Genomic DNA, 23,120 nt, shown 5'->3' with positions numbered 1-23,120 from the left:
ATGGGAATGTGCACACAGCCTTCTTGAAAGGCAAGGAAGTCTCTGGATTACAGTCTGTGGTTCTCATGGGAAACTTCAATAAACATCCTGACCCTTGCTGGGTCCAACACAGCAGGACACAAGCAAACTAGATTTCTGAAGGGTATGAGGAGCGGCTTCTTGGTATGAGCACTCATGGGCCAGCTAGGGGTGATGCAGAGCTGAATCTGCTGTTCACCAAAAATGGAAGAACTGAAGGTGGAGTGATGTGGGTACTCTTGACTGCAGCAACCATGAAAGAGTAGAGTTCAAGATGCTGCTGGGAGTGAGAAAAGAATAACAGGACCCAGACCCAGTTCAGGAGACCAGACTTTGTCTTCTTCCAGAAGTTGATATCTGGGGTTCCACAGGTGGAAATGCAGAGATGCTTAGGAAAGCTAACAGCATTCCCTGATTGCCAGAAGAGTCTGTTCTGCTCTCAGGGAGCTCATAGCCAAGCTTCACTGCCAAGCAGGCAGTGTGCAGGATCTGGAAGCAGAGATGGGCTACTGAGGAGACTGGAAATGTTGTCCAGGCATGAAGGAATGGTATTACTAAAATGAAAGCTGACCTGAGTTGGTGCCTAAAAGGTTGTCTAAGGTAACAAGAAAAGGTTTTGATGTTATACTGGGCATAAAGGGCTGAGCGAGGAGAATGTTGCTGAATAGAACAGGTGAGGTATTCAGTGCCTTGCTTTGCCGCAGTCTGTACCAGTGAGATCCATCTCTAAGACCTGACCTGTACATAGTTGAGGGAACTCTGAACAAGGATTTGAGTGAGAGATTACTTGTGCAAACTTGAGCCATACAAGTCCACAGGACCCACTGAGCTGCATCAAGTGGTGATGAGAGACAGGGGGAAGAAGTCTTAGCAAGGCAACTCTTTCTCATTTTTGCAAAGTCATGGAAAATCAAAGAGGTTTTTTGAGCCAGGCTTTTTAGAGCAGTGCATACTGGGAGGATGAGAGGCAATAGGAGTCATTGAGATAAGGAAGATAAAGCCTGAATATAAAGAAGCATTTTTGCCATAAATACAGGCAGGCAGTGGAGGTTGCCTAGAGTGGCTGTGCAGGGTTGGTCAAATCTTGGAAAGTTTCAGGATGCCTGAAAAAAAGCCATGAGTAGCGTGGTCTGATCTCACAGGTCAGTAATGTGAATAATGCTAGGTAGTTTAGTGCCCATCATCTTCTATAAATTCCAGAGTTGCTTTCCACCATGTACCTCACTGTACACAGCAATTTTGAATATAGCTTTCTTCTTACATAGATACTCAATAGCATATGATATTTCTGTTTGATGTTTCTACTACTCTGCAAATCTCGTTACTGAGCAAACATGGTCAAAACTTGCTGTCCTTTTTCGATCACTTCTGAATTTTACTTACCATTGCAGAGTTGGTAAATTTGCAGTAACCTCTCTTCAGGCTGGAGCAGAGGGTTGGCTCTTGTTTCTCTCTTAATTTTTGATTGCCGCTTTGTTTGTACCTGAACATTCCATCTCACCTCACTGGTGCTTAGTTAAAAGCTTTTGTTGAATGAATTCTTCCGAAGTTGCCCTAAAATCCCAGTAGACTGCATAAATTGGATTACTGTTATGCATGTTCTGCTTGACTTGGAGTTTTTTTTTGGTTTTGTTTGAGGTGGGTCATTTTGTGTGTTGGTTTGGTTTTTTTTCTTTAATGGGAAGGATTTACTTACCTGCAGGTTCTGTTTAGGTAATGCTGTAGATAATGAAATTGAAAGAGTTCTTTAATTGTTCTATGACCACCCCCCACCCCCACTTCTCACTGAAGTTCTTATGTTCTTGGGCCTCTTTTCATCTCTCCTCCTTTCCTTATTCCATTGCATGCATAGAGCTCTTTTTGCAATAGTAGAAACATTGTCTATGTCCTAACAGAAGCAAACATTTTATTTCCATTAAGATCTTTATGGAGCTAATGTGACTTGGTGTTTTACCTTCTCTGTTGCATAATCAGATTTTATACTCCTAGCAGTCCCAAATCTAAAGGACTGATTTTATGTGCATGTGCATTTCTGTTAAAGATGTTTTTATATAGGAAACTGAAAATCTTTAGATAAATGTTTTTATGGAAAATTGCATTTTTAATTTGTTAGTCACAGAGATGAGAGCAGAGGATAGAGAATGTAAAAACCTATGCTAGACCTATGATCTCATGTTATTTATACCCAGTGTGCAACTTTATACCTTGAAAACAGATTAGAAAGACACCTAGCTAGTTTTTATGGTTACCAGCCATACCATGTGAAAATCTGTGGTGTCTGGAATTATAATGGCTTGATCCTAAAAGATAGTGAAACTTCTGGAGTTAGAGCTATGGAATGTAATTTAAGCAAACAATTGAAAGATTTATAACTTCAGTTGGTTGAAAATTTAGGTTGTTAATATTATCTGTCAGCCAGGAAGATTTATGTTTCAAGCAACCATCCCAGGAAATTTAATGCATGTTAATTTAGAACATTAGCTAATACCATACTTATGTATCCACGGGGCAGATTGACTGCTTGGGTTGCATTGACTATGTAGAAGTATTTTTTTTTGCTTTCTTTGGGAGGCTTTTGTAACCTGACACATCACATAGGTCAACAATATCTAAATGTTAACTACTGTCAGTCACAATGATATATTGTGTAATATAATCTAAAACTAAATTGCAAAGAAAGAAAAGTCATCCTTCTATTTAAGGCATGCTTGTTAAGGAAAAAAGATTTTGACATTTTGATGCGTTCCTTTTGCAATGTATGTTTTTTATAGGCACCAATTAACTGACTTAGTGAAATGCAGTCATAAATGGTTTGTGTATTTGCATTAAGAGTATGAAATTCCTGAAGATACGTTCATAGTGAGTGACAGCAAAGTCTAATGAGATTCAAACATCACTGGAAATGTTGTCTTTACCCTGTATTTATTTGTGCCATAGAGAAATAGGCACATGTGGAAGCCATCCTCTTCTGCACAGGAAGAGGGGAATCTCTCTTCAGAGAGCTCCAAAACAAAGTTTTGCTTTCAACAGTTACATTCAGCAGCATTAGAATGAACAGTAATATTTTTTCCACAGTCTAACTTCTAAAAATCTGCCTTGCTGTTGAGGACTTCTGATTTGGTAACAACATGAATTTAAAACTGGGTCCCCAAGACAGTATGTCAAAACAAAACTGTATTAAATCAGATTCATTTCTTCCTTACCTGCCAAGAAATGAATCAAGTTCCTCAACCTTTTTCCTACCTCTTCTTGAACTTTAAATAAACCTACATTTGAGCAGGAGTTCACCCATGCATGATTTTGCTACTGTTTAGTTAGAGGAACATTTATAAAAGGACCCATAAGTCTTGAGGCTTTAGAATATTTCTGTGTTGGTTACATGCTGGTTTTTTATTTATTAATTTTTTAAGATTCTCTTTATTGTAACTACATATGTCTGCTCTTGAATTAAAATTTTAAGACATCAAGTTCTTTAAATAAACAAAACACACATATACCACTGTATGTTTTTACTGTTCTGCAGTAGATTTTAGTGGCCCCTTTATGAAAAGGTAACATCACAGTTTTTCTTGGCTGTAAGAGTCTACAGCCTGAAAATGGCTTAGAAATAATAAGTTTATGGAGCCTGTGGAGTGGTTTCTTCTTCCCATGCTGAGCACAAGTTAAGAGAAGTTGAGTTTTCAGGACATGGGACGTAGAAAGCAAGTAAGGACAGGACATGGATATGTTGTTGGAATCACGTCTTAGGCTTGCTGCTTGTGCAAGTTCTCCCCCAGGTGTTTTGGTTTAAGACACTGCACCAGACAAACTTTATCTTTTGGAGTCCCAAGTGGGATTCTGGTCATGTACAGGAGGTAATGTCCTGGCAGGACCTGCCCTGTGGAAAAGGTGCCATGGGAAATGCCCAAATGGTTCAGAGGATGTCACAGTGTGCCAAGGTAGATTTCTGTGGGAGAGGGAGAGTGTGTGGGGAAATCAGTGAAAACTGTATGGTGAATACTGCTGTTTCCTCTTTCTCCAGTGCCATTCCTCATGTACCATGTGCACTCTTTCCCTCAGTCTCATTACTTCCAGAGGGCCAAGTTGCAGCTTCTCCCTTTACCAAATGAGGTATCCCAACAGGACAGCTGGGGCTTGGCATCCCCACACACTTTTCCCTGGGAGTCTGTCAGAGTCGGATGAGATTTTTTTTTTTTTTTTCCTCAAAAGTGCATAGCTTGCTGAATGAAGTTAACAAGCATAAATCTCCAAGGGTACTCTTTAACTTTCATTTTCAGGGTCCCTAACACCACTTCTGGTATTTTACTCTGTGGCATTGTTTTTGGGAGCAGCCTTCTTGTTTTCCTGATGTCAGTATATTTGGGGTTAGGATCTCCTTTGATCCTAGACTTGGAAGCCTAGGAAGAAATGAGCCAACTTGGTGGGTGAGAATCAAACAAGTATTTTCTTCCCAGTTGGTAGCTCAGCTACTTGCCAATATTGTTCTTCTTTAAAACAGCCTACCACAAGTGTCTAACTTTTACATTATTTTATGTTTCTTATTTGTCATGCGGATGGAAAGGATTGTGATGCATGATGTGGTAGTGCATTAATACCAAAAAAAACTAGGATTATATTATTAAATGTGCACATTTATACATTGTACATGAATCCCTTGCTTCTCTGGGCATAGTGCAAAGTTGTAGGCTGAAGAACATTCAGTATTCAATCCCCACATGACTTGAAATGGTCATTGATGGAATATTTTCTTTCCACTATTTTCACTGCTGCCTGCTGCAGAGGTTGGTGAGGGATATGATATAAACTGCTCTGTAGTGTTTCATGGGCAGAGCAATAATGATGTTGGAAATCTAGTTTCTTGCTTTCCATTGCTCTGTCACTCCCTCTTTTCCTCTGAAAAGTGAACCTGTCCCTTCCAAATTCAGTCATCCTATGATATTTGCTGACAGGGTATTGCTTTTTCCTGCTTTTTGTGCTTCTGTAGTCTCTGGCTTCCTCAGGTTGCTTGTGTGATATTTCAAACTCTTACCTTACATTTAGTGATTTGTAATAGCACAGAATTTGTTGCGAAGGTGTGGAAAGCTTTAATGGATCGTGACTGTCATTTTGACTCATAAATAGTTGCTCATTTAATTAAAAGAAAGGATACAGGATGCATTGTTTAGGTGTGTTATTTAAATTTACATCACTTAATTTGGGCAAGAAGTTGAAAACTGTAACCATGTAAGGAAATGTTGGCTGTGATTTTTTTTGTCCTAACTTTTTTTTTTTTCTTGCTTTGACCATGTAGTAGAGGAGTGGTTGGATGGCATTTCTTAGTATGTGCCAAGACACAGGCATAAAGTGAATTCTTCTGGACACATAGCATACTTAGCTGTCTTCTGAATTGTAGTAATGTTCTGAGTTTGTTGCTATAAACAAGTAAATGTTCTCTAAATGCAGGCTGGTAATTCCATGGTGAGCTGTTTGTTTAAAGTGTTGACTTAACCCAAGCCTGCTAGAGGTCTTAGTTTGACTTTCAAGCTCAAACAGTATGCAAGCTGTTTTCCATCTTCCTTGTTGTACCTCAGCCTTCTGAAGATGTAAGACATGACAGCTTAAAACTGCAATTTATAACTAGATTTTCAGCAGTTTGGAATGCTAATTGTTTGTTTGTTTATAAATAGAAATGTCCTTTTAGAGGTACTTTCCAAAGCTTTTGAGACCTGGGATTGAATCTGTGATTCTCACTACCACTGTACATGTGGGGTGGTTGTGCTGAAGTTCAGCCATCAGGCAGTGTTATATCTGTCTATAAGAGTTATTCTTTCAGAGGGGAAGAGAAAAAGAAAACTTCCTGTACTTTCACAGTGAAGTTTGAACAGGAATCTGCTCAAGTCCCAGCTTTGAAGCTGCTTTGCCCACTTCCATTCTGTCTTCCTTGTAAATTTTTTGTAGAATGCAAGGGAAGCTTTGGACTGTGCCAAATCCTCAGTGTATAAAGAAGCACAAAACTATGTTTTGGGTGACTTCCTAATTTTTTTAATGCCTGTTATTAGTCTCTGTTCTGGAAACAGGATTTACCACTTACCAGGAATAAGACACAAACAGGTGGGATGGGAGACAACCGCAGAGTAAGTTATAAGCAGGAGCAGGGTAGAAGGGAGCATTGTGCTCAGCAGAGTAATTGGTGCAGTAGCAACAAGCAGCCACTTTATGGACTTTGTTGTGAGAGAAAGTACTTTCAAGAATATGAACCAAAAAAGGAAAAATAATCAAAAAACAGGAAAAGTCTGGAAAGCGTTAAAGAGGAGAGAGAAGTGATTCTCCCAAAGCAAAGAATGGCCTGGGTTGAACGGGATCTTAAAGATTATCTGTTTCCAACCCCATGCCATGGGCAGGGACACCTTCCACTAGATCAGGTTGCTCAGAGGTCCATCCAACCAGGCCTTGAACACTTCCAGGGATGGGACCTGTGCCAGTGCATCATCATCTTCACAGTAAAGAATGTCTTCCTAATATCTGATCTAAACCTGCTCTGTGAGTGTGAATCCATTCCCTCTTGTCCTGTCACTCCAGGATAGTTTCTCTCCATCTTTCCTGTAGGCTCACTTCAGGTATTGGAAAGCCACAATTTAGGTCACCCTGAAGCCTTCTCTTCTTCAGGCTGAACAATCCCAATTCTCTCAAGATATAGGGATATAGAGTCCAAAAGTCTTGCAAGTTGGTGAGAACTGGACTCAGCTCTCAGCTGCTCATGTTTTTGCAGTATGGAGCTTTGGACAGGAATATTCAATTAGAGGCATGCAAGAGTATTAAATCACTGTTTTGTGCAATATTTAGGAGTACTTTTACTTTGAACCTTAGCACTTCAAATATTGATAACTAGTAAATTTCAAATTCTTTATTCTGTTGGAGGAAACATGGCAATGCACGCAGATAGGACCATATATACCATATATTCCATAGCTCTGTTTTTCTTTGAGTTATTAGCATGAATCGAATGTTAACCCTAATAATACTCAATTTACCCCACTAAAACTGGCACTATATACCTTAAACCACCAAAATTGTTTATAAAGTGAAATAAGAACATAAATCTGATTTGTCATGTTGGTAGAGGCAAACTATTTCAAATAATGTACTTTATGACATAGGGCTATATTTTTGCTTTTCATTATTAGAACAGTAATGATGTATTCACTATTTAAGATTGTTCTCTGCTTGTTACACAAAACAAAGGTATATATGGTCTTGGCTTTGTGTCTTTAAAGAAAAAATTAAATAAATAAATGTCAAACTGAAGTGCATAAAAGGCTGCGGATGAGTAAATGAGGAAAATGGTTGTTGTGCTGTGCTAATACATATGAGTTTTCAACTTCTACAGGATCATGTTTTAGCTAAATGCCAGTACCTAAAGGAATTTGTTTAGGAGCTGTGTAGGAATGCATGCTTTTCTTTTTCCTTGCCAAGAGCTGCTTTTCAAGCTCTCCTAGTAAGATATATTTAGTTTTTGAGTTTCTTCCTTCTGTCCTGTCTTCCCTCTGTCCTTCCTAGCTTAACCTTTGCAAATGCAATGGGAAGCTCTCTACCTGTTCATGGTCTTATGAACTTCAGGTTTTCATGCAAACTTATGTCAAGGTGATGCATTTTAAAAGTGCACAGTTCCTGTGGACTTTTTTTGCCTTCATCTTGTTTTTTTGTTTTCAGTTCTGGAGACAAATACAGAATTGGTAGTCAAAGAGAACCAAATGTTTTGATCAATCTGTTAGTGAAACAGCTGGTTTTAGTTCCCGATGCTTACAAGCTTGCAAGAATCCACCAAGAGCCTGTCTGAAGCTCTCTGCAGCAGCTTGTTGGGTGACATTGCACCTAGCAGTGTTTTCCTACTCTCTTAAGTGTTATTGGTGTCATTAACTTTATTAATTTAGGACTCTTCTGGTGGCTTTTAATGACCTGTGTTGCATGCCAGGCATTTATAGATCTAATATACTAATTTAAATTGTTGCAGCACTAATTTTGTTTGTATTCTGCATCACTGTTCTTGAGTGTTAATAATTAATTTTTTACTCAGTCACCCTAAATTTTGGCAAGGTCCTTATATTTGATAATCCTAGACTTTAAGGGGGGAAAAAGGGGTAAGCAGAGTGTTTTAAGGGAACCCCAGACAACTTACATTCAGAAATTGTATTTGAACTCAATATAAGTAAACATTACTCATGAAAGTGAATTTTTTAGTATCTTACAGTATGGAAACTACAACTCTACCTAGTTCTTTCTGGTATGACTAAAAGTGCATAATAGCCACCTATAGCAGGGGAAAGCCACAATGTCTTGTATTCATTATTCAGTGTTGTTAGTGTGAATGCCTTAAACTGAGACTGGATTTCTGTTCTTCTGTATTCTGTTCTGACAGTATACAAGGCAGTATTTTAAAAATATGTTTATGTTCATGGCAATTTGAATTGGTATGACTTAGCTTGGCTCAGTCAAGTTTCCAGATGACAGCTTTTAGATGGTTTAAATGCACTGGGGAAAAAACCCATAAACCCACCTTGTAGAGAGTTTTTCTTTCATGCATAAGTTTTGCATACTTTAGTCAGCTGTAAAGGTATTTGATCAAGGACAGTAGATGTGAAGTATCCACCTCTTAGATGCAGCCTGTTTTCTTACACTGGGACTCCTACACCTTCAGTGTAGCTGAAGCCGAATGGGTAAGAGGTGAGGTGATGCTCCATGCAGTGTGTTTGGAAAGCAAATGTGCTTGGAGCTTTAGGCTAGGGCCAGTGTGTGACACTTGGGCTAGGGACAGTCTCTGCTTTGTCTCTTGGTGGCTGCAGAAGAGCAGCCTCTGCCTCATGGGCCACTTACCCTGGGTGCAGGGAGCCTGGACAGAAGTTGGCTCAGAAAACTGGAAAGTGTTTTGCCTCACCCCTTTCTGACCTCTGGGGTGGTTGGCTTTAGGAGGTCTCTGCTGGGCTCCTTTTTATCTCCTTACCTCAGGAAGAACTGCAGATTCCTCACTGAGATACTTCAGACACTAAAACAGTTGGTTTCAGGCACTTGTTTACACTTACACTGGGAAATTATCTTTTTTAAATGAAGGTAGACGTTTCCTTAAGTTGATTTAGCTCTCTATAGGAGAGCTACAGCATGACACTGTCCTGTGTGCATTAGTGGTGTTGGCAGCAGATAAACTGTGAGGGTTCTGCTGTATCTCACAACAGCCATGCACATAGTAACCTTTTCTGGCAAGAAGTTTAACAACTAAACATCTTGCATAAGAAATTTTGAATAGTACAAGGTTGAAGAAGAAAAGAGCAAATCAGACAATCCTCTTAATTACTCTCAGGAGATTGCACATATGGGTTTGTTCAGGTCAGTCAGAAAGCATGGAATTATGTTCGGTAGACTTCTGAATTTAAGAAACGGAATTTTTATTAAAAACTTGTTGGATTGAATGCCAGGCAAAAATGCTAAACTTGAGTACAGTTTTCTGTATATAATTTGTGTGTTTGTATTATGAAATTGGCCTGCTCAGCTGCTTGGCACTTTGATGGCACTTGGATTAGTTATGGAGAGAATTCAGCCTTTGGACATTATATTTCAGCAGCTGGTTTATTTTGTACATAAAACATTGCTATGTTTTGCTTGCTGAAGAGCCCACCAGTGGAATGCTGTTACATCATGAGACATAACTTCAATTAGTATCAGCTTCTAGACTGACACTTGAATTAAATATTAACATTTTCTGTCCTTTGAGTAAGTAAACAAAGGACTCTGTTTTAATCTCCCTTCTCTGCAAGGATGGATAAAAGGGAAACAGGTATTTTGAACAGCAAAATAGGACAAAAGTTTGACTTCTCAGTTGTCTACCTTGATTCAGCAAGGTCAGAGAGATCTTTTATTAGCTGATGTTTTGGATACTTTTTTAATCTAAAAAGAAGTGTAACAATGGTAGCCTCTTTGTTTTGTTGGGGATGCTGTATACTGTGAGGTATGGGAAAAGGTTAGACTCCGTACAGGCTCTTTCACAAGGAGAATCAGGAACATGGCAGTATTTTACAACCTTTTTTTCCCCTACCAATATGTTCTGAATTAGTGGAATAAATGTAGAGCCTCTTCACAATTTGTGTTTCACTTATTTGGCACTGTGGTGTTAAAAACCTGTTAAACTGATGTGATCTGTGACTTAAGTCTACACGGGTGGACAAGTTCTGGGATCAAAGTCTATTGCTGGGGTAAGCAAACTCTGCCTTTCCAAAACAAATAGCTAAGATATGTGATGTAGTGGGAGGAGAGGTAATTATAGATTGTAAACCAAATAAAATACAAATAGGAAGGCAGATCTTTCCTGTGCTTCTCTGATGAGCATGTTTAAGGTACTTCAGACCTTTCCTCCTACCTTGTCTTCATCAGAATGCTCTACTGTAACAAAGTGATTTTTAGTGAAGATGCTTTTTATCTGTACAGAAAAGCGGTGCTGCAGTTCCACATGTTCTGAGGCCTCCAGTTCTCAGCCCAATGCACTGGGCCTTTACTGTTTACAGCCCAGAGTCATCTTGCTCTTGTACTCTCTTGGCTCCAGGCACTGTGGAGTTCTTTGCCTGCAGATGCCTGTTTTCATGTCCTAGACAGACAGATACCTGTCTATTCATGTCTCCATAAAACGGGAATGTTATCAGTCCCTTACCTGTTAAATTGTATAACCCAATTTCCTTACTGTAATGTGCATCCTTCAGATCTTGTAGGAATGGGAAGAGAGGGCAGAATGCAAAATGTTCAGCTAATGCAAGTGGAATTAGGTTGCACATGCAGAGATGTACTCTCTGTGCACTGAGGAGTAGATGATAGAGGGCCTACAAGATAAATTTTAGATGCTAAACCGTGTTTCATGTCATTTTGAAAACTGACAGTTATACAATTCATAAAATTCTTGTTGTAAAATGTAATTTGCCTATTACGTAAAATTATTGTTCCTTTTATGTGATTAAGTGCAGAGATATTTTTTATTACGCTGTTTTCTTGGCAAAAGTAATTGTCTTCTGGTGAAAATGTGTTTAGCAATACTTTGCCTTCTGAAACAAAACTTAACATTGCATATGTTTGATGCTTCATTTGTTTTGCTAAAGCTTATTTGGAATAGTTTTGTGTTGTTTGTAAGTGCTTAAAGATTTTCTTAATTTTTTTCTTTTCAGTCATTATTTAACCTCCTGGAGTTTCGAAGACTAGTTTTGAATTTCAATCCTCCTGCAAATGCTCAAGATTTACCCCGAAACCAAAAGGTAAAATGAGAAGCTGATTTCCTCTCGTGGCTGATGAGGGCATTTCTGTCTTGTACTTGAATTTTGCACTGCTCTCTAGCTCATATCAGCGTGGGTTTTAGAGGTGCCAGTTAACAGTTCTCTCAGCTTCCTGTTGTGGATCTTACGTAAATGGCATCAGCCTCTCAGCAGAATATGGGGCAGAGTGCTGAGAGAGGCAGAGCATTTCTCATGTCAGTGTAGCTTGTCTTAGCAAATGTATTTTATTCCAGTTCCCTCCCACTCATGATCTGACATTGAGCTTTCATTTATTAGCTTGTCTCTTCTGGCTTTTTCAGGTGATTATAAGTATAAATTTTCTCATGCTTATCCTGGTATTCATGTAGGACTGGGGAGGGGAAGACCTTGGCTTAGGTTTCTTGTGGCTTCAGACTGGCAAGGGGGAATGGTCATGGAGTGGGGGACAAGACAGATCAGGTTTTCTTCCTTCATGGACCTCCTTTGAGGACAGATGCAATGGCAGCCCTGTGGTTTCTATGCTACGAAATGAGAAGGAAAAAATGGAAAAGGAAGTGGCTTTATGAAGATGCTTTGTTGCCTGATTTTTAGCAGGGACTTATAGAGCAATGAATTTTTGCATACCCCAAAATTAGAATGACTTAGGTTGAAAAGAACCTTAAAGATTAACTGCTTCTAGCCCCTGTGCAATGGACAGGTGCACCTTCCACTAGATCAGGTTGGTCAGAGCTCCATCCAAGCTGGCCTTGAACACTCCCAGGGATGGGGCATCCACAGCTTCTCTGGGTAACCTGTGCCAGGGTCTCAGCACCCTCACAGTAAACTAAAGTATTGCCTGTTGCCCCTTTCTGTGAGATTTAAAGCAGCAAGTGTGTTGTCAGCCTGTTCTTAGTTGTTTGTCCCTTCAGGATTCTTTGGAATGTTCACTATCAAAAGTAAGAGCTGTAATTAGAGAAGCAAAAGAAAACAAAGAGAAGACAGTGTCCATTTTCAAAACCTCTGGGTATGTTCCATAAAAGGGAAGTTGAATGTTCAGTCAGGCCTGGATAATTTCTCTCCTGCCATACCCCCTTCTTTCCTCACCACATTCAAAGTGCAAGAGATCACTTTTTTTGTTTGGAAAGCATATTTGCATTAGGTCATGAGATGGTGTGAACAGAAAACATGGGTAGTGTTCCCAACACAAGGTGGGGATGGGGCAGCGTATTTTAATAAGAAAGATCAGTCATGCTTTACAAATAGTTGTACTAAATTTTTTAATGTTTATTGTTAGATTGACTTTCTGCTCAGTGTTTAATTTTTCATAGTGCAATTTGTTTCAGTAATATCCTTCAGTACTTGGAAATTCTATGTTCATTTTTCAGCATGTTAAAAGCAATTGGCATCTAAGAAGTGGTATGAAATAGCTGATAACAAGCTGTTGGCTTCATAAACATCTTGCCCAAGCATTGACACTTGCAGCCAAATGCCTTTTTAGCCATTCCAAAGTGCTCTCTTTTAGAAATTCTGACCATGACAGACAATAAGTTTGTGTGAAATGGTGTGACACTAGATAAATACATGGATTTGGGCAGAAACCTTGCTTTCTGCAGGTCTGCTAGAAAGAATCTCTGGCAGTAGTTTGTGTCCTCTCCTTCCTTAACTTACATTCCAGAATGAAGTAACATTAATACTTGGTGTACTCATCTGTCTTATCTACAGCTGGAAAAGGATTGAGGAGAGTTTAGGATAAGGGATTGCTCGACTAGTTGGAATGTAGACAGATAGAAGACATAAGCATGCATGCCCCCAAATATGGTGCCTTTATTTCTTTGTAAGTGAAGACAACTAGAGGCAAATTGATTCAGAGTTGTAATATAAGTTACCAGTTGACACTGGAGAAAAAAGTAAAGCCCTGGAATTTACTTCTGACTGCTTACTTATTTTAAAACTTTTGCCTCAAGTTTTGGTTTTGTTTTTATTTTTATTCCAATATTAACTACCATATGTGACTGACATTCTCCAGGATCAAATTTCTTTGCTAATAAAGGATATGTTTTAATAATCCCAGATTTTGAATACTTGGGTTTACATCCTGTTGTTCTTCTAGTTGATGGGAATTAGAGTTTAATCCTGGAGTCATGACAATCTTTTGATTTAGAATTAAAGCATGTGGTTGTACTTCAGGGAATATTGCAGAGTAGGGTGTTTGTTTTTTTCCCACCAATATATTGAATCCAAATGCTAGGAATAATTTGGCATGTATCTTTTTAAACCAGAAGTCATTGGTATAAATTTTTACTTCAAAAAACCCCCAAACAAACAACAGCCCCACCCTATTTGTCTCAGCTAATTGGGCTTTGATTTTCTGGATTTGGGCATACACTTAAAATCTTCAATCTGATCTTGCTCTTTTTAATTTGAAAAGGTTTTGTTTTCCTTGGTTTCTTTCTGTAGAACAAATGCAGTTCTCTGTAGTTACTGCAGCTTCTTTGCTGTCCCAGTTCTCTTGGCTCTTGCTGTTACATGAACAGACCTTTTTGCTGTACACACTGAGACCAGCTAAATATTTGGCCTCAGTGATATCTTCAGGAAACATTTTATTATCAGAGGAAAGGGGTTACTGTGCTCCAGGTTAGCACATCCTTCCACCTGTTCTGATATTATTGTAATATTATCATTATCTCACTCTGAGAACTGATTTGCCATAGTGAATGTTTGCCATGTATTGAATATGACTGCTTTAAAAGCATTTATAATAATAAGTTATTCTGACATGTATTAAGAAATTATTTATGCAGGCATGATAAAATGGAGAATTTCTTAGCTTATGAAATTTCCATACAGTGCTTCGTTAAAAACGTATTTTCATCTTTGTTTTGTGTTGGTGCATGTACAGGATGCTTTAGAGGTGACAGCTGTACTGTGATCACTTTATCAGTTCTTTGTTTTGATGTGCAAGTCCTTTTGTGGAACTCAATACCTTATCTTAGGGATTGGCCCACATTATTTTGAAGATTTTAGGGTTTTTTCTGGTCAAGCATTATGTCTAATGTGTTAAATTGAGCTTTTTCAAAAGCAGCAAGTACTTAACTAGTTTTAGAGAACTTTGGTAGCCTTTGTAGATATTTGTTCTGAGTAATCCTACTTACATTGGTAGGCAGTTGTTCAAGCTAAGGCTACAAGTACAGCTAAAACTCAGCCGAAGTTGTAGTGTAAATTTGGGTAATGCAGTAATGTACTATGTACATTATAATGATACCTATGTACTTCAGATTTAATAAAAAGAGTGTTCTGTGGTAAATAATTTATTTTCATATGAGCTATCACTGGTATTGAAGCATCTTTATAAAATGTATCAAAAAATTGAAATTCCATTTGTTTTAATGGAACACTTCAAGAAATCAGCAAGAAAAATACAACTTTTGCTGTTTGTTTCTCTCCTTTATTGTTATATTATGCTTTAAGTATCAAAATGGGAGACTGTTTTGTTCTTGAATTAGGATGATTTGATGCTGAATTAGGGTGGCACTTGAAGTGTAGCCTTTTCTGTGAACAGTGTTTATCACTGGCAGGTATTTTGCAAGGTGGACTAGAAGACCAAGTTGAATTCAGAGATTTACATGACTAGAAGTGTCTCCTAGGTATTATGTGGAACACATGGAATTCACTGTGCACTTTTGAAATCTGATGTAAACCATATTTTACATACAAAAAGCTTTATGCCTCCTGGATTGACACAGGAGTGACTAAACAAGTCTGCTGTCTGATGAGCATGTGAAATAGTTTGTCATCAAGTAATTCCAGTTTGACCAGTATCAGACATCTGTGCTGTCTTTGAATGATGCTTTGTTCTAAATACAAGTGGATATTACGCAGGGTTTAATTTCACAAGTATTTGCCAATTATCTACTCAGGAGTAGATATCCAATCGCCACAGCATTGGTAACCTGTGATTTAATCTTTGGTATTTGTGTTTCAGTTTGTTTTTCATCATGCAGGCAGAAAGGGTTTCTTCTCTTCTGGAAACCAGCAAAAAATAGTCACATGAGCTGTACTACAAAATTGGGTTGGAAGGAGAGCAGGCTATTTCACTTGTGTCAAGAGAAATAATAAAGGTTAATGTAGACCTTAGAAGTTTAGTCTTCAGTAAAAAGTAAGCTTAAAAAAGGTGCTGAGTAGTGTGTAGACTCACAAGAAATTCTTCTAGAGGTACAGAGGAATACTGATTTCAATAAAAGAATGCATATTGTTGCAGGGTGTTGCTTAGGGCTTTGTAAGTCTCGAGAGAAACATTTCTGTCCTAAGTGTAGCTCTGCTTGTCCAGTTGTCAATGCAGGCCCACTTCAAGACAATTTAGATATGATTTCGGGGAACCTCTGATTTAGGAAAAGGAATTTTCTTCCCAGAGAATTGCATTATTTTGTAACATTGGCAAGTAAAAGGCATGCAGCATTACCTTGGTAGTACTGCAAGTAACCTTCTGTATTATTATGACATTACTCAGGTTATTGGGTAACATTTCTATTCAGTAGATTTCTGTTATCACTTTGTTAAATATTTTTATTCTTCACATACAGGAGCATAGGAATCTGCCTTTCATGCGTGAATTGAGGTACCTGTTTGCACTTCTAGTTGGTTCAAAGAGAAAATATGTTGATCCATCAAGAGCAGTTGAAATCCTTAAAGATGCTTTTAAATCAAATGATTCCCAACAGGTAAATTCCAAGTATTTTCAATCAATTTTATGCATGTTTTTATGTAGTTGTATTGTTATAGGAAATACTTACCATAGACAACAGAATTTCAAAATGTCCAGAGAAAAGCAACTTCTAATTATCACAGTCTTTGAACTTATGTGATTTCTGGTTACATTTATTAGAAAGATGTAAAAAAAAAAAAAAATCCAGACAATGGGACTATTTTATTCAATACACTTTCTTCCTATTATTTTAGAAATGGACTAATAGTGCAACATTATTGCTTTTAGGATTTAGTTTAGCTTCTGAGTCTGGGGGTTTTTGAAAGGGAAACACTGTTCCAATCTAACAGTACACCCAGGGCTGTACTGTTAATGTACAATGACATTATATTGCTTGTTTAGATACTGGTTTGGAAGGTCTAAATGTTCATATTGAGCATTATTACCCATATCTTAATGTGCATATTCTGCCTTTTTTTTTTTTTGAGAAATACTCTGTTTCTTCAGAAGCTTTGTTTCATAACATGAGGTTATGTGGCTGAGGTGTTTAATTACAATAGCACACTGAATTTAGTGCTCGATGAAAGTAATATTAGTCACCACTTGCTAGATACCAAAGGGTTTGAACAATGGGATTCAAGAGATGCTTTTGGACTAGCGTGGTGTGAATGCTGAGCTCAAGTAACAAGGATCACAGGACAGTGTCACTGCTGAGGAATACCAGCCACTCATAAAAAAAACAATCATGGCATAGTCTTAGACATTGTGTGATTCTGGAACACTGGTGGAGGGGGAAGGGAATTCTGCTAAACTGGTCTTGTAAGGTGACACTTTGTTGTGGTCTGTTACATATGTATACTGATCACTTTATTTTTTAACAGCAAGACGTTAGTGAATTCACACACAAATTATTAGATTGGCTAGAAGATGCCTTCCAAATTAAAGCTGAAGAAGAGAGGTAAGATTTTTTTTTCCTAGCTCTGAATGTTTAGATTAGAGAAAAGCAAACCAAATGACCAAAAATCCAATTTTCCATATGGCTGAAAAAATCTTAACTGTAGCTTGTTTTAGTTTAAGGTGATTTTTTCCATACACATGATGTTTTGAGTTTTATCCATTTTTTATTTTTTTATACTTTCACCCTCTTATTTAATGTTAGAAATCTAGCTCCATGAAGTCCAGAGTATATAAAGAGTAAAGTAAAGAGGTATTTTGTAGATAGTCAATTAGGCTTTATTATTTAATGCCATTTTGCTTTTTGGTCCTGTAGTTTAAGTAATTCAAAACCTTGCTCCTCTTTGTCATCTCAGAAGAAAATACTCATTGTTTGTATTAGTGAACATCTGGAAACTCTTTTGAATACATGATTTTTTATGTAATGTTTCAAGAGACAGTTTTTACAAGGGTTTTGTACAGTTTAAACACTCATTATTGAATCTGGTTTGCATAGATTGTCTTAAAATGAAACGCTTCTGAAAATTAGTTTTCAGAATAAACTTTTCCCTGCAAATATCTGAATCATTGTTATTGTCATTAGAGGAAAGTACAAAAATAAATTAACAGTAAAATGGGCATCATTTCTATAACAAATTCGGAATAGTCTGTCTGTAGTTTTATAAATCAAAGGTTGAGCTTTGACTTGGATTTTTTTTGCATTAACACAGCTCCTCTTCTTTTAGGGATGGAGAGAAACCAAAGAACCCAATGGTGGAGTTGTTTTACGGGCGATTTCTAGCAGTAGGTGTACTTGAAGGTATGTATCAGAATTTATTGGACTTCTCTGGTCATGTATGATCTGTGCTTGTCCAAACACAGGTGACTGATGCATTTTTAGGATTTTAGCTATTTCTGCGGAAGCAGAAATGGAGAAAACACATATATAAATTTGTCTGTGACAAACGGTTGGTCAGGTATGAGACTGAGGAGAAATGCAGTGAGGTGCAGGGATCCACAAAGACTGTTTTCATAACCTTCAGGAGCTGAGTGTATGTTCTCAGTGCAGCAGAAGTTGGAGTGAGATGCTGAGGGAAGATGCTTGGAAGAAATTATTGGGGCACTGTTGCCACTTACTAACAGTGTACAGAAGGCAAGATACACTATTTCACTGAGCCGCTCTCTCATGCTCCCTCTGATTCATTTAATGCAATTTAAAACTGCAGTTATGGCATTTCCTTATGCACAGTTTCTTATATGGAAAACTCACTCTCCTGAAAGTACAGTTTGTTGGAAAACAAGTCAGTGGAAACCTGCTCAAGGGCAGTGTTGGAGCGAGTGCTGAGGAGGAAGAGACTGTACAAGTTCTCTTTACCTTATTTGTATGTAATTAGTAGATCTGCAGAATTGTACTGTTCTCTATTCCCAAAAGGCCATCAAAGTATTTTTGAGTCATTTTAATGTTGGTGATTCTGCCTCCCATCCAAATGAATGATTTTTGCATTTGAATGAAGCAGGTGTAGTCTTTTAAGTGGCTTCCAGGTTATTCTGTGACCTTCTGTTTCTAATGAGTTGTTGTCAGATTTCAGAACCATTCTGCAGATTTCTTGCTAGTAGCATTCTTGCTTCTTTATATTTAGCAACTTTCATCCCTTACATTCTCATTTTAACAGAGGAGATATGTAAAAATCAAACAAATGAAAAGATTCTAGGAGATGCAAGACTTTAGGTTGAAATAATTGAATTTCTAGCTTGAAATCACTTGTCCCCCATATTTCTCCTCATTTTTGCCCTTACATTTTTATACAGTGTTACCAAATTATAATCTTGTTTTCAGGACAGAAATGAATGTTCTTTTGTGGCTTATTTTTGCAAAATGTACTTATACAAAGGGCTCTTTCATGCCAGCAATTCCACTGACTTTGCTGATACAATATACATTTGTATTATGAAGCTCCTATTTGCAGGGGAGGGCTTTGATTTATATGTGTAAAACTTCCCATACATCTGTGGTGCCAAGTAATTTTGAGTATTGCTTATTACCAAAAGATGCTAAAAAACCAAAAATGCGCTGAAGAGGAAAATACAGTGATTTTCAATATTGCTTGACCAGCATTTTAGAATAAATTGACTTTTGACATATAATTAAATTGTTCAATAAGAAAATGTGGTCGTTGTTCAGTAGAATAGATCAATTGACCTAGGATTGATAGGATTTTTTCAAGGTAAATTTTTATTCTAAAACATTAACTGTTTGATTTTTTCATGTGAAGGTAAAAAATTTGAAAACACAGAAATGTTTGGGCAGTATCCACTACAGGTTAATGGCTTTAAAGATCTGCATGAGTGCCTAGAAGCTGCAATGATTGAAGGGGAAATTGAATCTCTCCATTCAGAAAACTCTGCAAAGTCTGGTCAGGAGGTGAGTTAAGAGCTCCTGTAGTGCCCTTTATTTTTCTTTGGGTTTCTTGTCTGGTTTTTATGGTTCATGGCACCTGCTGTATGGATGGGATTCCCCATTGCTACTTTCTCTTTACACTGTTCAACTGTTCATGTTTCATCACAGTTATTTTAAAGATGTGAAATCTTAGGAGGTTTTTTCCTACTTACATGAAAAGTTCAGGTGTAATTTCTTTCTTGATGTCAATCTTTTGCAGTAATACAATTCTGCTTCCTTTAATCATATCAAAGTACACACAGGGTTTAATTGTGAAGCCTAGTGACACAAACTGAAATCATCCTCCAGTCTGAAGTTCTGGTACCAATTCTGTGTTTTACAACAAATGTTTTATGGCATCTCTTCTACAGTCATATTTCCTGAAGTGTAATTTGAAGAAAACAAAATGTCATAAATTTCATGGTGCAATCCCAAGTTTAATTTCTCCATGCAAGGTGAAACCTTGTATGTACCTACTACAAGAGCATAACTGTTCATCTCATGAACTAAAGGTTGTCTTGCAGTTATAGCCTGTGTGTATTCATGCATAAAATGCCAGTTCTGTTATAAATGCTTGACTAGAAATGTCAGACTTGGGTGTTGTGGGCTTTTTTGTTTTGGTTTTGAGTCTTTTTTAACTTGTAATATTGAGAAACTGGGAAACAGCAAGATAGTGATGTACAGATCTATACTGTTAAGCTTTGAATTCTGTGAAATTGTCAGCATTGCTTCTTAGCATGTGGAAATACAAGTGAAATAGTCATATGACATATTGACAGTGGTGGAAAAGCAAGAAAAATAATGTGTCAAGTTCTACTCTAGAAAAAACATTGCTTCATTATGGTTAGGGCCAGGTAAATTGGTTATGTTTCCCTGAAATAGCCCATAGTGATGTTGCTTTTTTTGGTAGCTGTGTTTAAATATAACACCTGATAGATGTTACAGTACATTGGAAGGTTTGAAAGTACTAAAGAACACTGAATTTCTTGTAGCTTTAACATGGTCTGTCTCAACTGAACAAAGACTTCAAGTAACTTTTCTCTGAGTTGATTGATATCAAAGCTTAGAGAGAATAATAATGTGGTACGCAAATGTGTTGAAAGATCCTCAAAGTAACATTCTGGGTTTTTTTCTTTTTTCCTACCATTGACTGTAATGGGGTATTTAGCTTGACTATTATTAGTATTATTATTTGTATTGTTTTCATGATACCTAAAAGCCTCAGTTACAGAGCAGGGTATCAGCTAGTTAGCTAATGTAGGAACAGAAAAAGGAGACATTCTCTGTCCTGAGGAACTTAAATCCTGCTTCAAGAGAATTTTAGCCACAAGCACAGGAAGAAAAGGCTGTTTGCCAGTTATTATATGAAAAGACTATTCAAGGCATTTGGCTGGGTAGGAGAACTTGAAGTGAGCTCTGAGTCAAATGCCATATCTGGGCTATGGCACTGATGACAAATGTGTCTATGGTGTCTCAGCAATCAGAGAAACTTCGGGTGGTGGTTAGACACCCAAAACTTACTTAAATGGGTAGACTGTGGTCGTTATGTGTGAGAATGGAGAGGAGAAAAAAAGATCTTCAGTGCTGAATTTGTATTGTAGTTGAGAAACAACGTATGTAAAAAAAGAAATGAGGACTATGGATAGACCTCTGCTGAGTAGTCAAAGACAAATGGGGTAAGATGATGATAGCAAGATGATTAGAGACATGAGTAGAAGCTTTAAGCTGTTAGTATGGAGGAAATGTCAAACACTCACTGATCCTGTTTCAAAGGGGATCATTAGAAGCTTTGAATGTTGCTAGGTGAATGAAAGGATCAGGAAGTTGAGTCTGAGAGAACTGTAGCAGGAAGAGCACTTGCTAACAGTGTAAACAGCCCTTTTGATATCTTTGAGGGGTTAAGGGAACAGAACAGTTGGCAAGGTAGGTAGGTTCAAGCATGAGCCGACTTCTGTATGAGCAAAATAAATGTGAGTGGAATAAGTATTTCTGCCTCCTCTGCCTGAACACAGATAGCAAAGCTCTTATGCAGCATGGACAACAAATAGTCTGTGTTTATGTTGAAGGGAGAGGATGGTAGCATTGGAAAACTTATGCTGACCCACTCTAAAACCAGTTTCTGTCATAGCTGTGTCAGTCTGCAAGTATTGTATCATTATTACTGAATTTCTGCTATTGGAAGGCATTAATTTTGGGGATTTCTGTTTCTTCATCCAGCACTGGTTCACAGAGCTTCCTCCTGTCTTAACTTTTGAGCTATCAAGATTTGAGTTTAATCAGGCTTTGGGGAGACCAGAGAAGATACACAACAAATTAGAATTTCCTCCAATTTTGTATCTAGACAGGTACGGTATGATATTATCAACAAAATTCTAGTGTGGATAAAAATAAACCTTGTAAGTTTGTTAAAGTTGATGATGTGTCTTATGCTTACTTGAATCACAGTAAATTTATGTTCTGTTTACTCAAGTTAGAGTTTTCATGGGTTTCATCTTTTTCAGAAAATACACACAGATCACAATTTAAGACATACTGCTGCTTTGTGTCAAAAACCTGCTTCCACTTTCATTTATTGCTAGGTACTTGTATACATAGGCAAAGTACTCTGAAAAACCACACCATTTATGTTTCCCTTTGGGAAACAGGGGGACAAGTTGGATATTTTGTGGTGTTCCAGATACTCTTCAAACATGCAGTCAGTTCTCAGCACAAGTACATGCAACTTCTCCGTAGACCAACAATACCAGGATGGCTTTCAGTTAGCTGCTGAAAGGTATTTGTGAACCTAAATAATGAAACAGGAATATTGCTCTAGGGTTGCCACTTAAACTACTTAATTTAGACTATCTCTAATAGTGGCTTTCTAATACATGTTTGTCATCCACAGTATCAACAGAACTTTTGGGAAACAGAGCTGGGGGAAAAGCATCTTCTGAAAGTTTTGGAAGGGAAGGCTCATTTTCTTCTCAGTTCTGTTTTAGTGCTGAGTATGTTGTAGATTCTAGAGGGTGTGAGTTTTTATTAGTATTGAACTGCATGGCTGATGGAGACAGACTTCAGTTTCACTGTTGGAATACTATGGGCTGACACTGCTTTCTAAATTTTGTGTTTTACAGGTATATGCACAAAAACAGAGAAATAACAAGAATTAAACGAGATGAAATCAAGAGACTCAAAGAGTACCTCACAGTTTTACAACAGAGATTAGAACGGTACTATGGATAACTGTGTAAATGCAAATAGTATTGTGGGCTACTTAGAATAACTCTATGCAGTTATACACTTTGTGTATAGTTATTTAACTGAGATTTCCTTTCTGTATCTCTTTCCTTTTACCCTTTCCTTGGAAGCTGTGTACAAGTGTTGTAATTCTGATTCATGAGACATGCTAGAAAAGATTTGCTTTAATTAATTGCTGTCAATCAGAAAAAAAAAATTCTTTTTTTTTTCTTTTTTTTTTTGTATCTGTGAGTCATGGCATTAATACATTTTGTGGTTAACAGATATTTAAGCTATGGTTCTGGTCCTAAACGATTCCCCTTGGTAGATGTCCTGCAGTATGCCCTGGAGTTCGCCTCCAGCAAGCCGGTGTGCACGTCCCCCGTGGATGACCTGGGTGCCAGTGCCCCCGCCAGTGGCACACTGCCACCACAGCTCCCCCCCAGGTAAGGGCTGCTCCCTGGGCAGAGGCCAGAGCAAACCAGCCTCTGGGAGACAGGGAGCACAGCACGTTCAGCTGCTTTGTGCACCAGACCAATAAAACCAGGCATTCTAAGGGGGGGGGTTGACA

At 37.8% G+C, this 23,120-nt stretch overlaps 1 protein-coding gene across 3 annotated transcripts in view; it reads left to right on the top strand.

The window, feature by feature from the left end:
- USP25 (ubiquitin specific peptidase 25) overlaps positions 1–23,120 on the top strand; it is an 85,462-nt gene that overhangs the window by 34,780 nt on the left and 27,562 nt on the right. For 2 of the 3 annotated variants that reach the window (XM_041414776.1, XM_041414775.1), the window contains exons 6-13: positions 11,196–11,282; positions 15,839–15,976; positions 16,842–16,918; positions 17,640–17,713; positions 19,167–19,315; positions 21,548–21,675; positions 22,447–22,542; positions 22,834–22,995. In XM_041414776.1, coding sequence (XP_041270710.1) covers positions 15,860–15,976; positions 16,842–16,918; positions 17,640–17,713; positions 19,167–19,315; positions 21,548–21,675; positions 22,447–22,542; positions 22,834–22,995 — 803 coding nt within the window. In that variant the 5' untranslated portion in view covers positions 11,196–11,282; positions 15,839–15,859. Of the gene's footprint in view, positions 1–11,195; positions 11,283–15,838; positions 15,977–16,841; positions 16,919–17,639; positions 17,717–19,166; positions 19,316–21,547; positions 21,676–22,446; positions 22,543–22,833; positions 22,996–23,120 lie in introns of those variants that run through there. The other variant, XM_041414777.1, reaches the window with a different exon arrangement.

This window comes from Onychostruthus taczanowskii, unplaced genomic scaffold (assembly GCF_017590055.1).
Source record: "Onychostruthus taczanowskii isolate IOZ18803 unplaced genomic scaffold, ASM1759005v1 scaffold47, whole genome shotgun sequence".
NCBI lineage: Eukaryota > Metazoa > Chordata > Aves > Passeriformes > Passeridae > Onychostruthus > Onychostruthus taczanowskii.
This window is presented reverse-complemented; position numbering and strand designations above follow the sequence as displayed.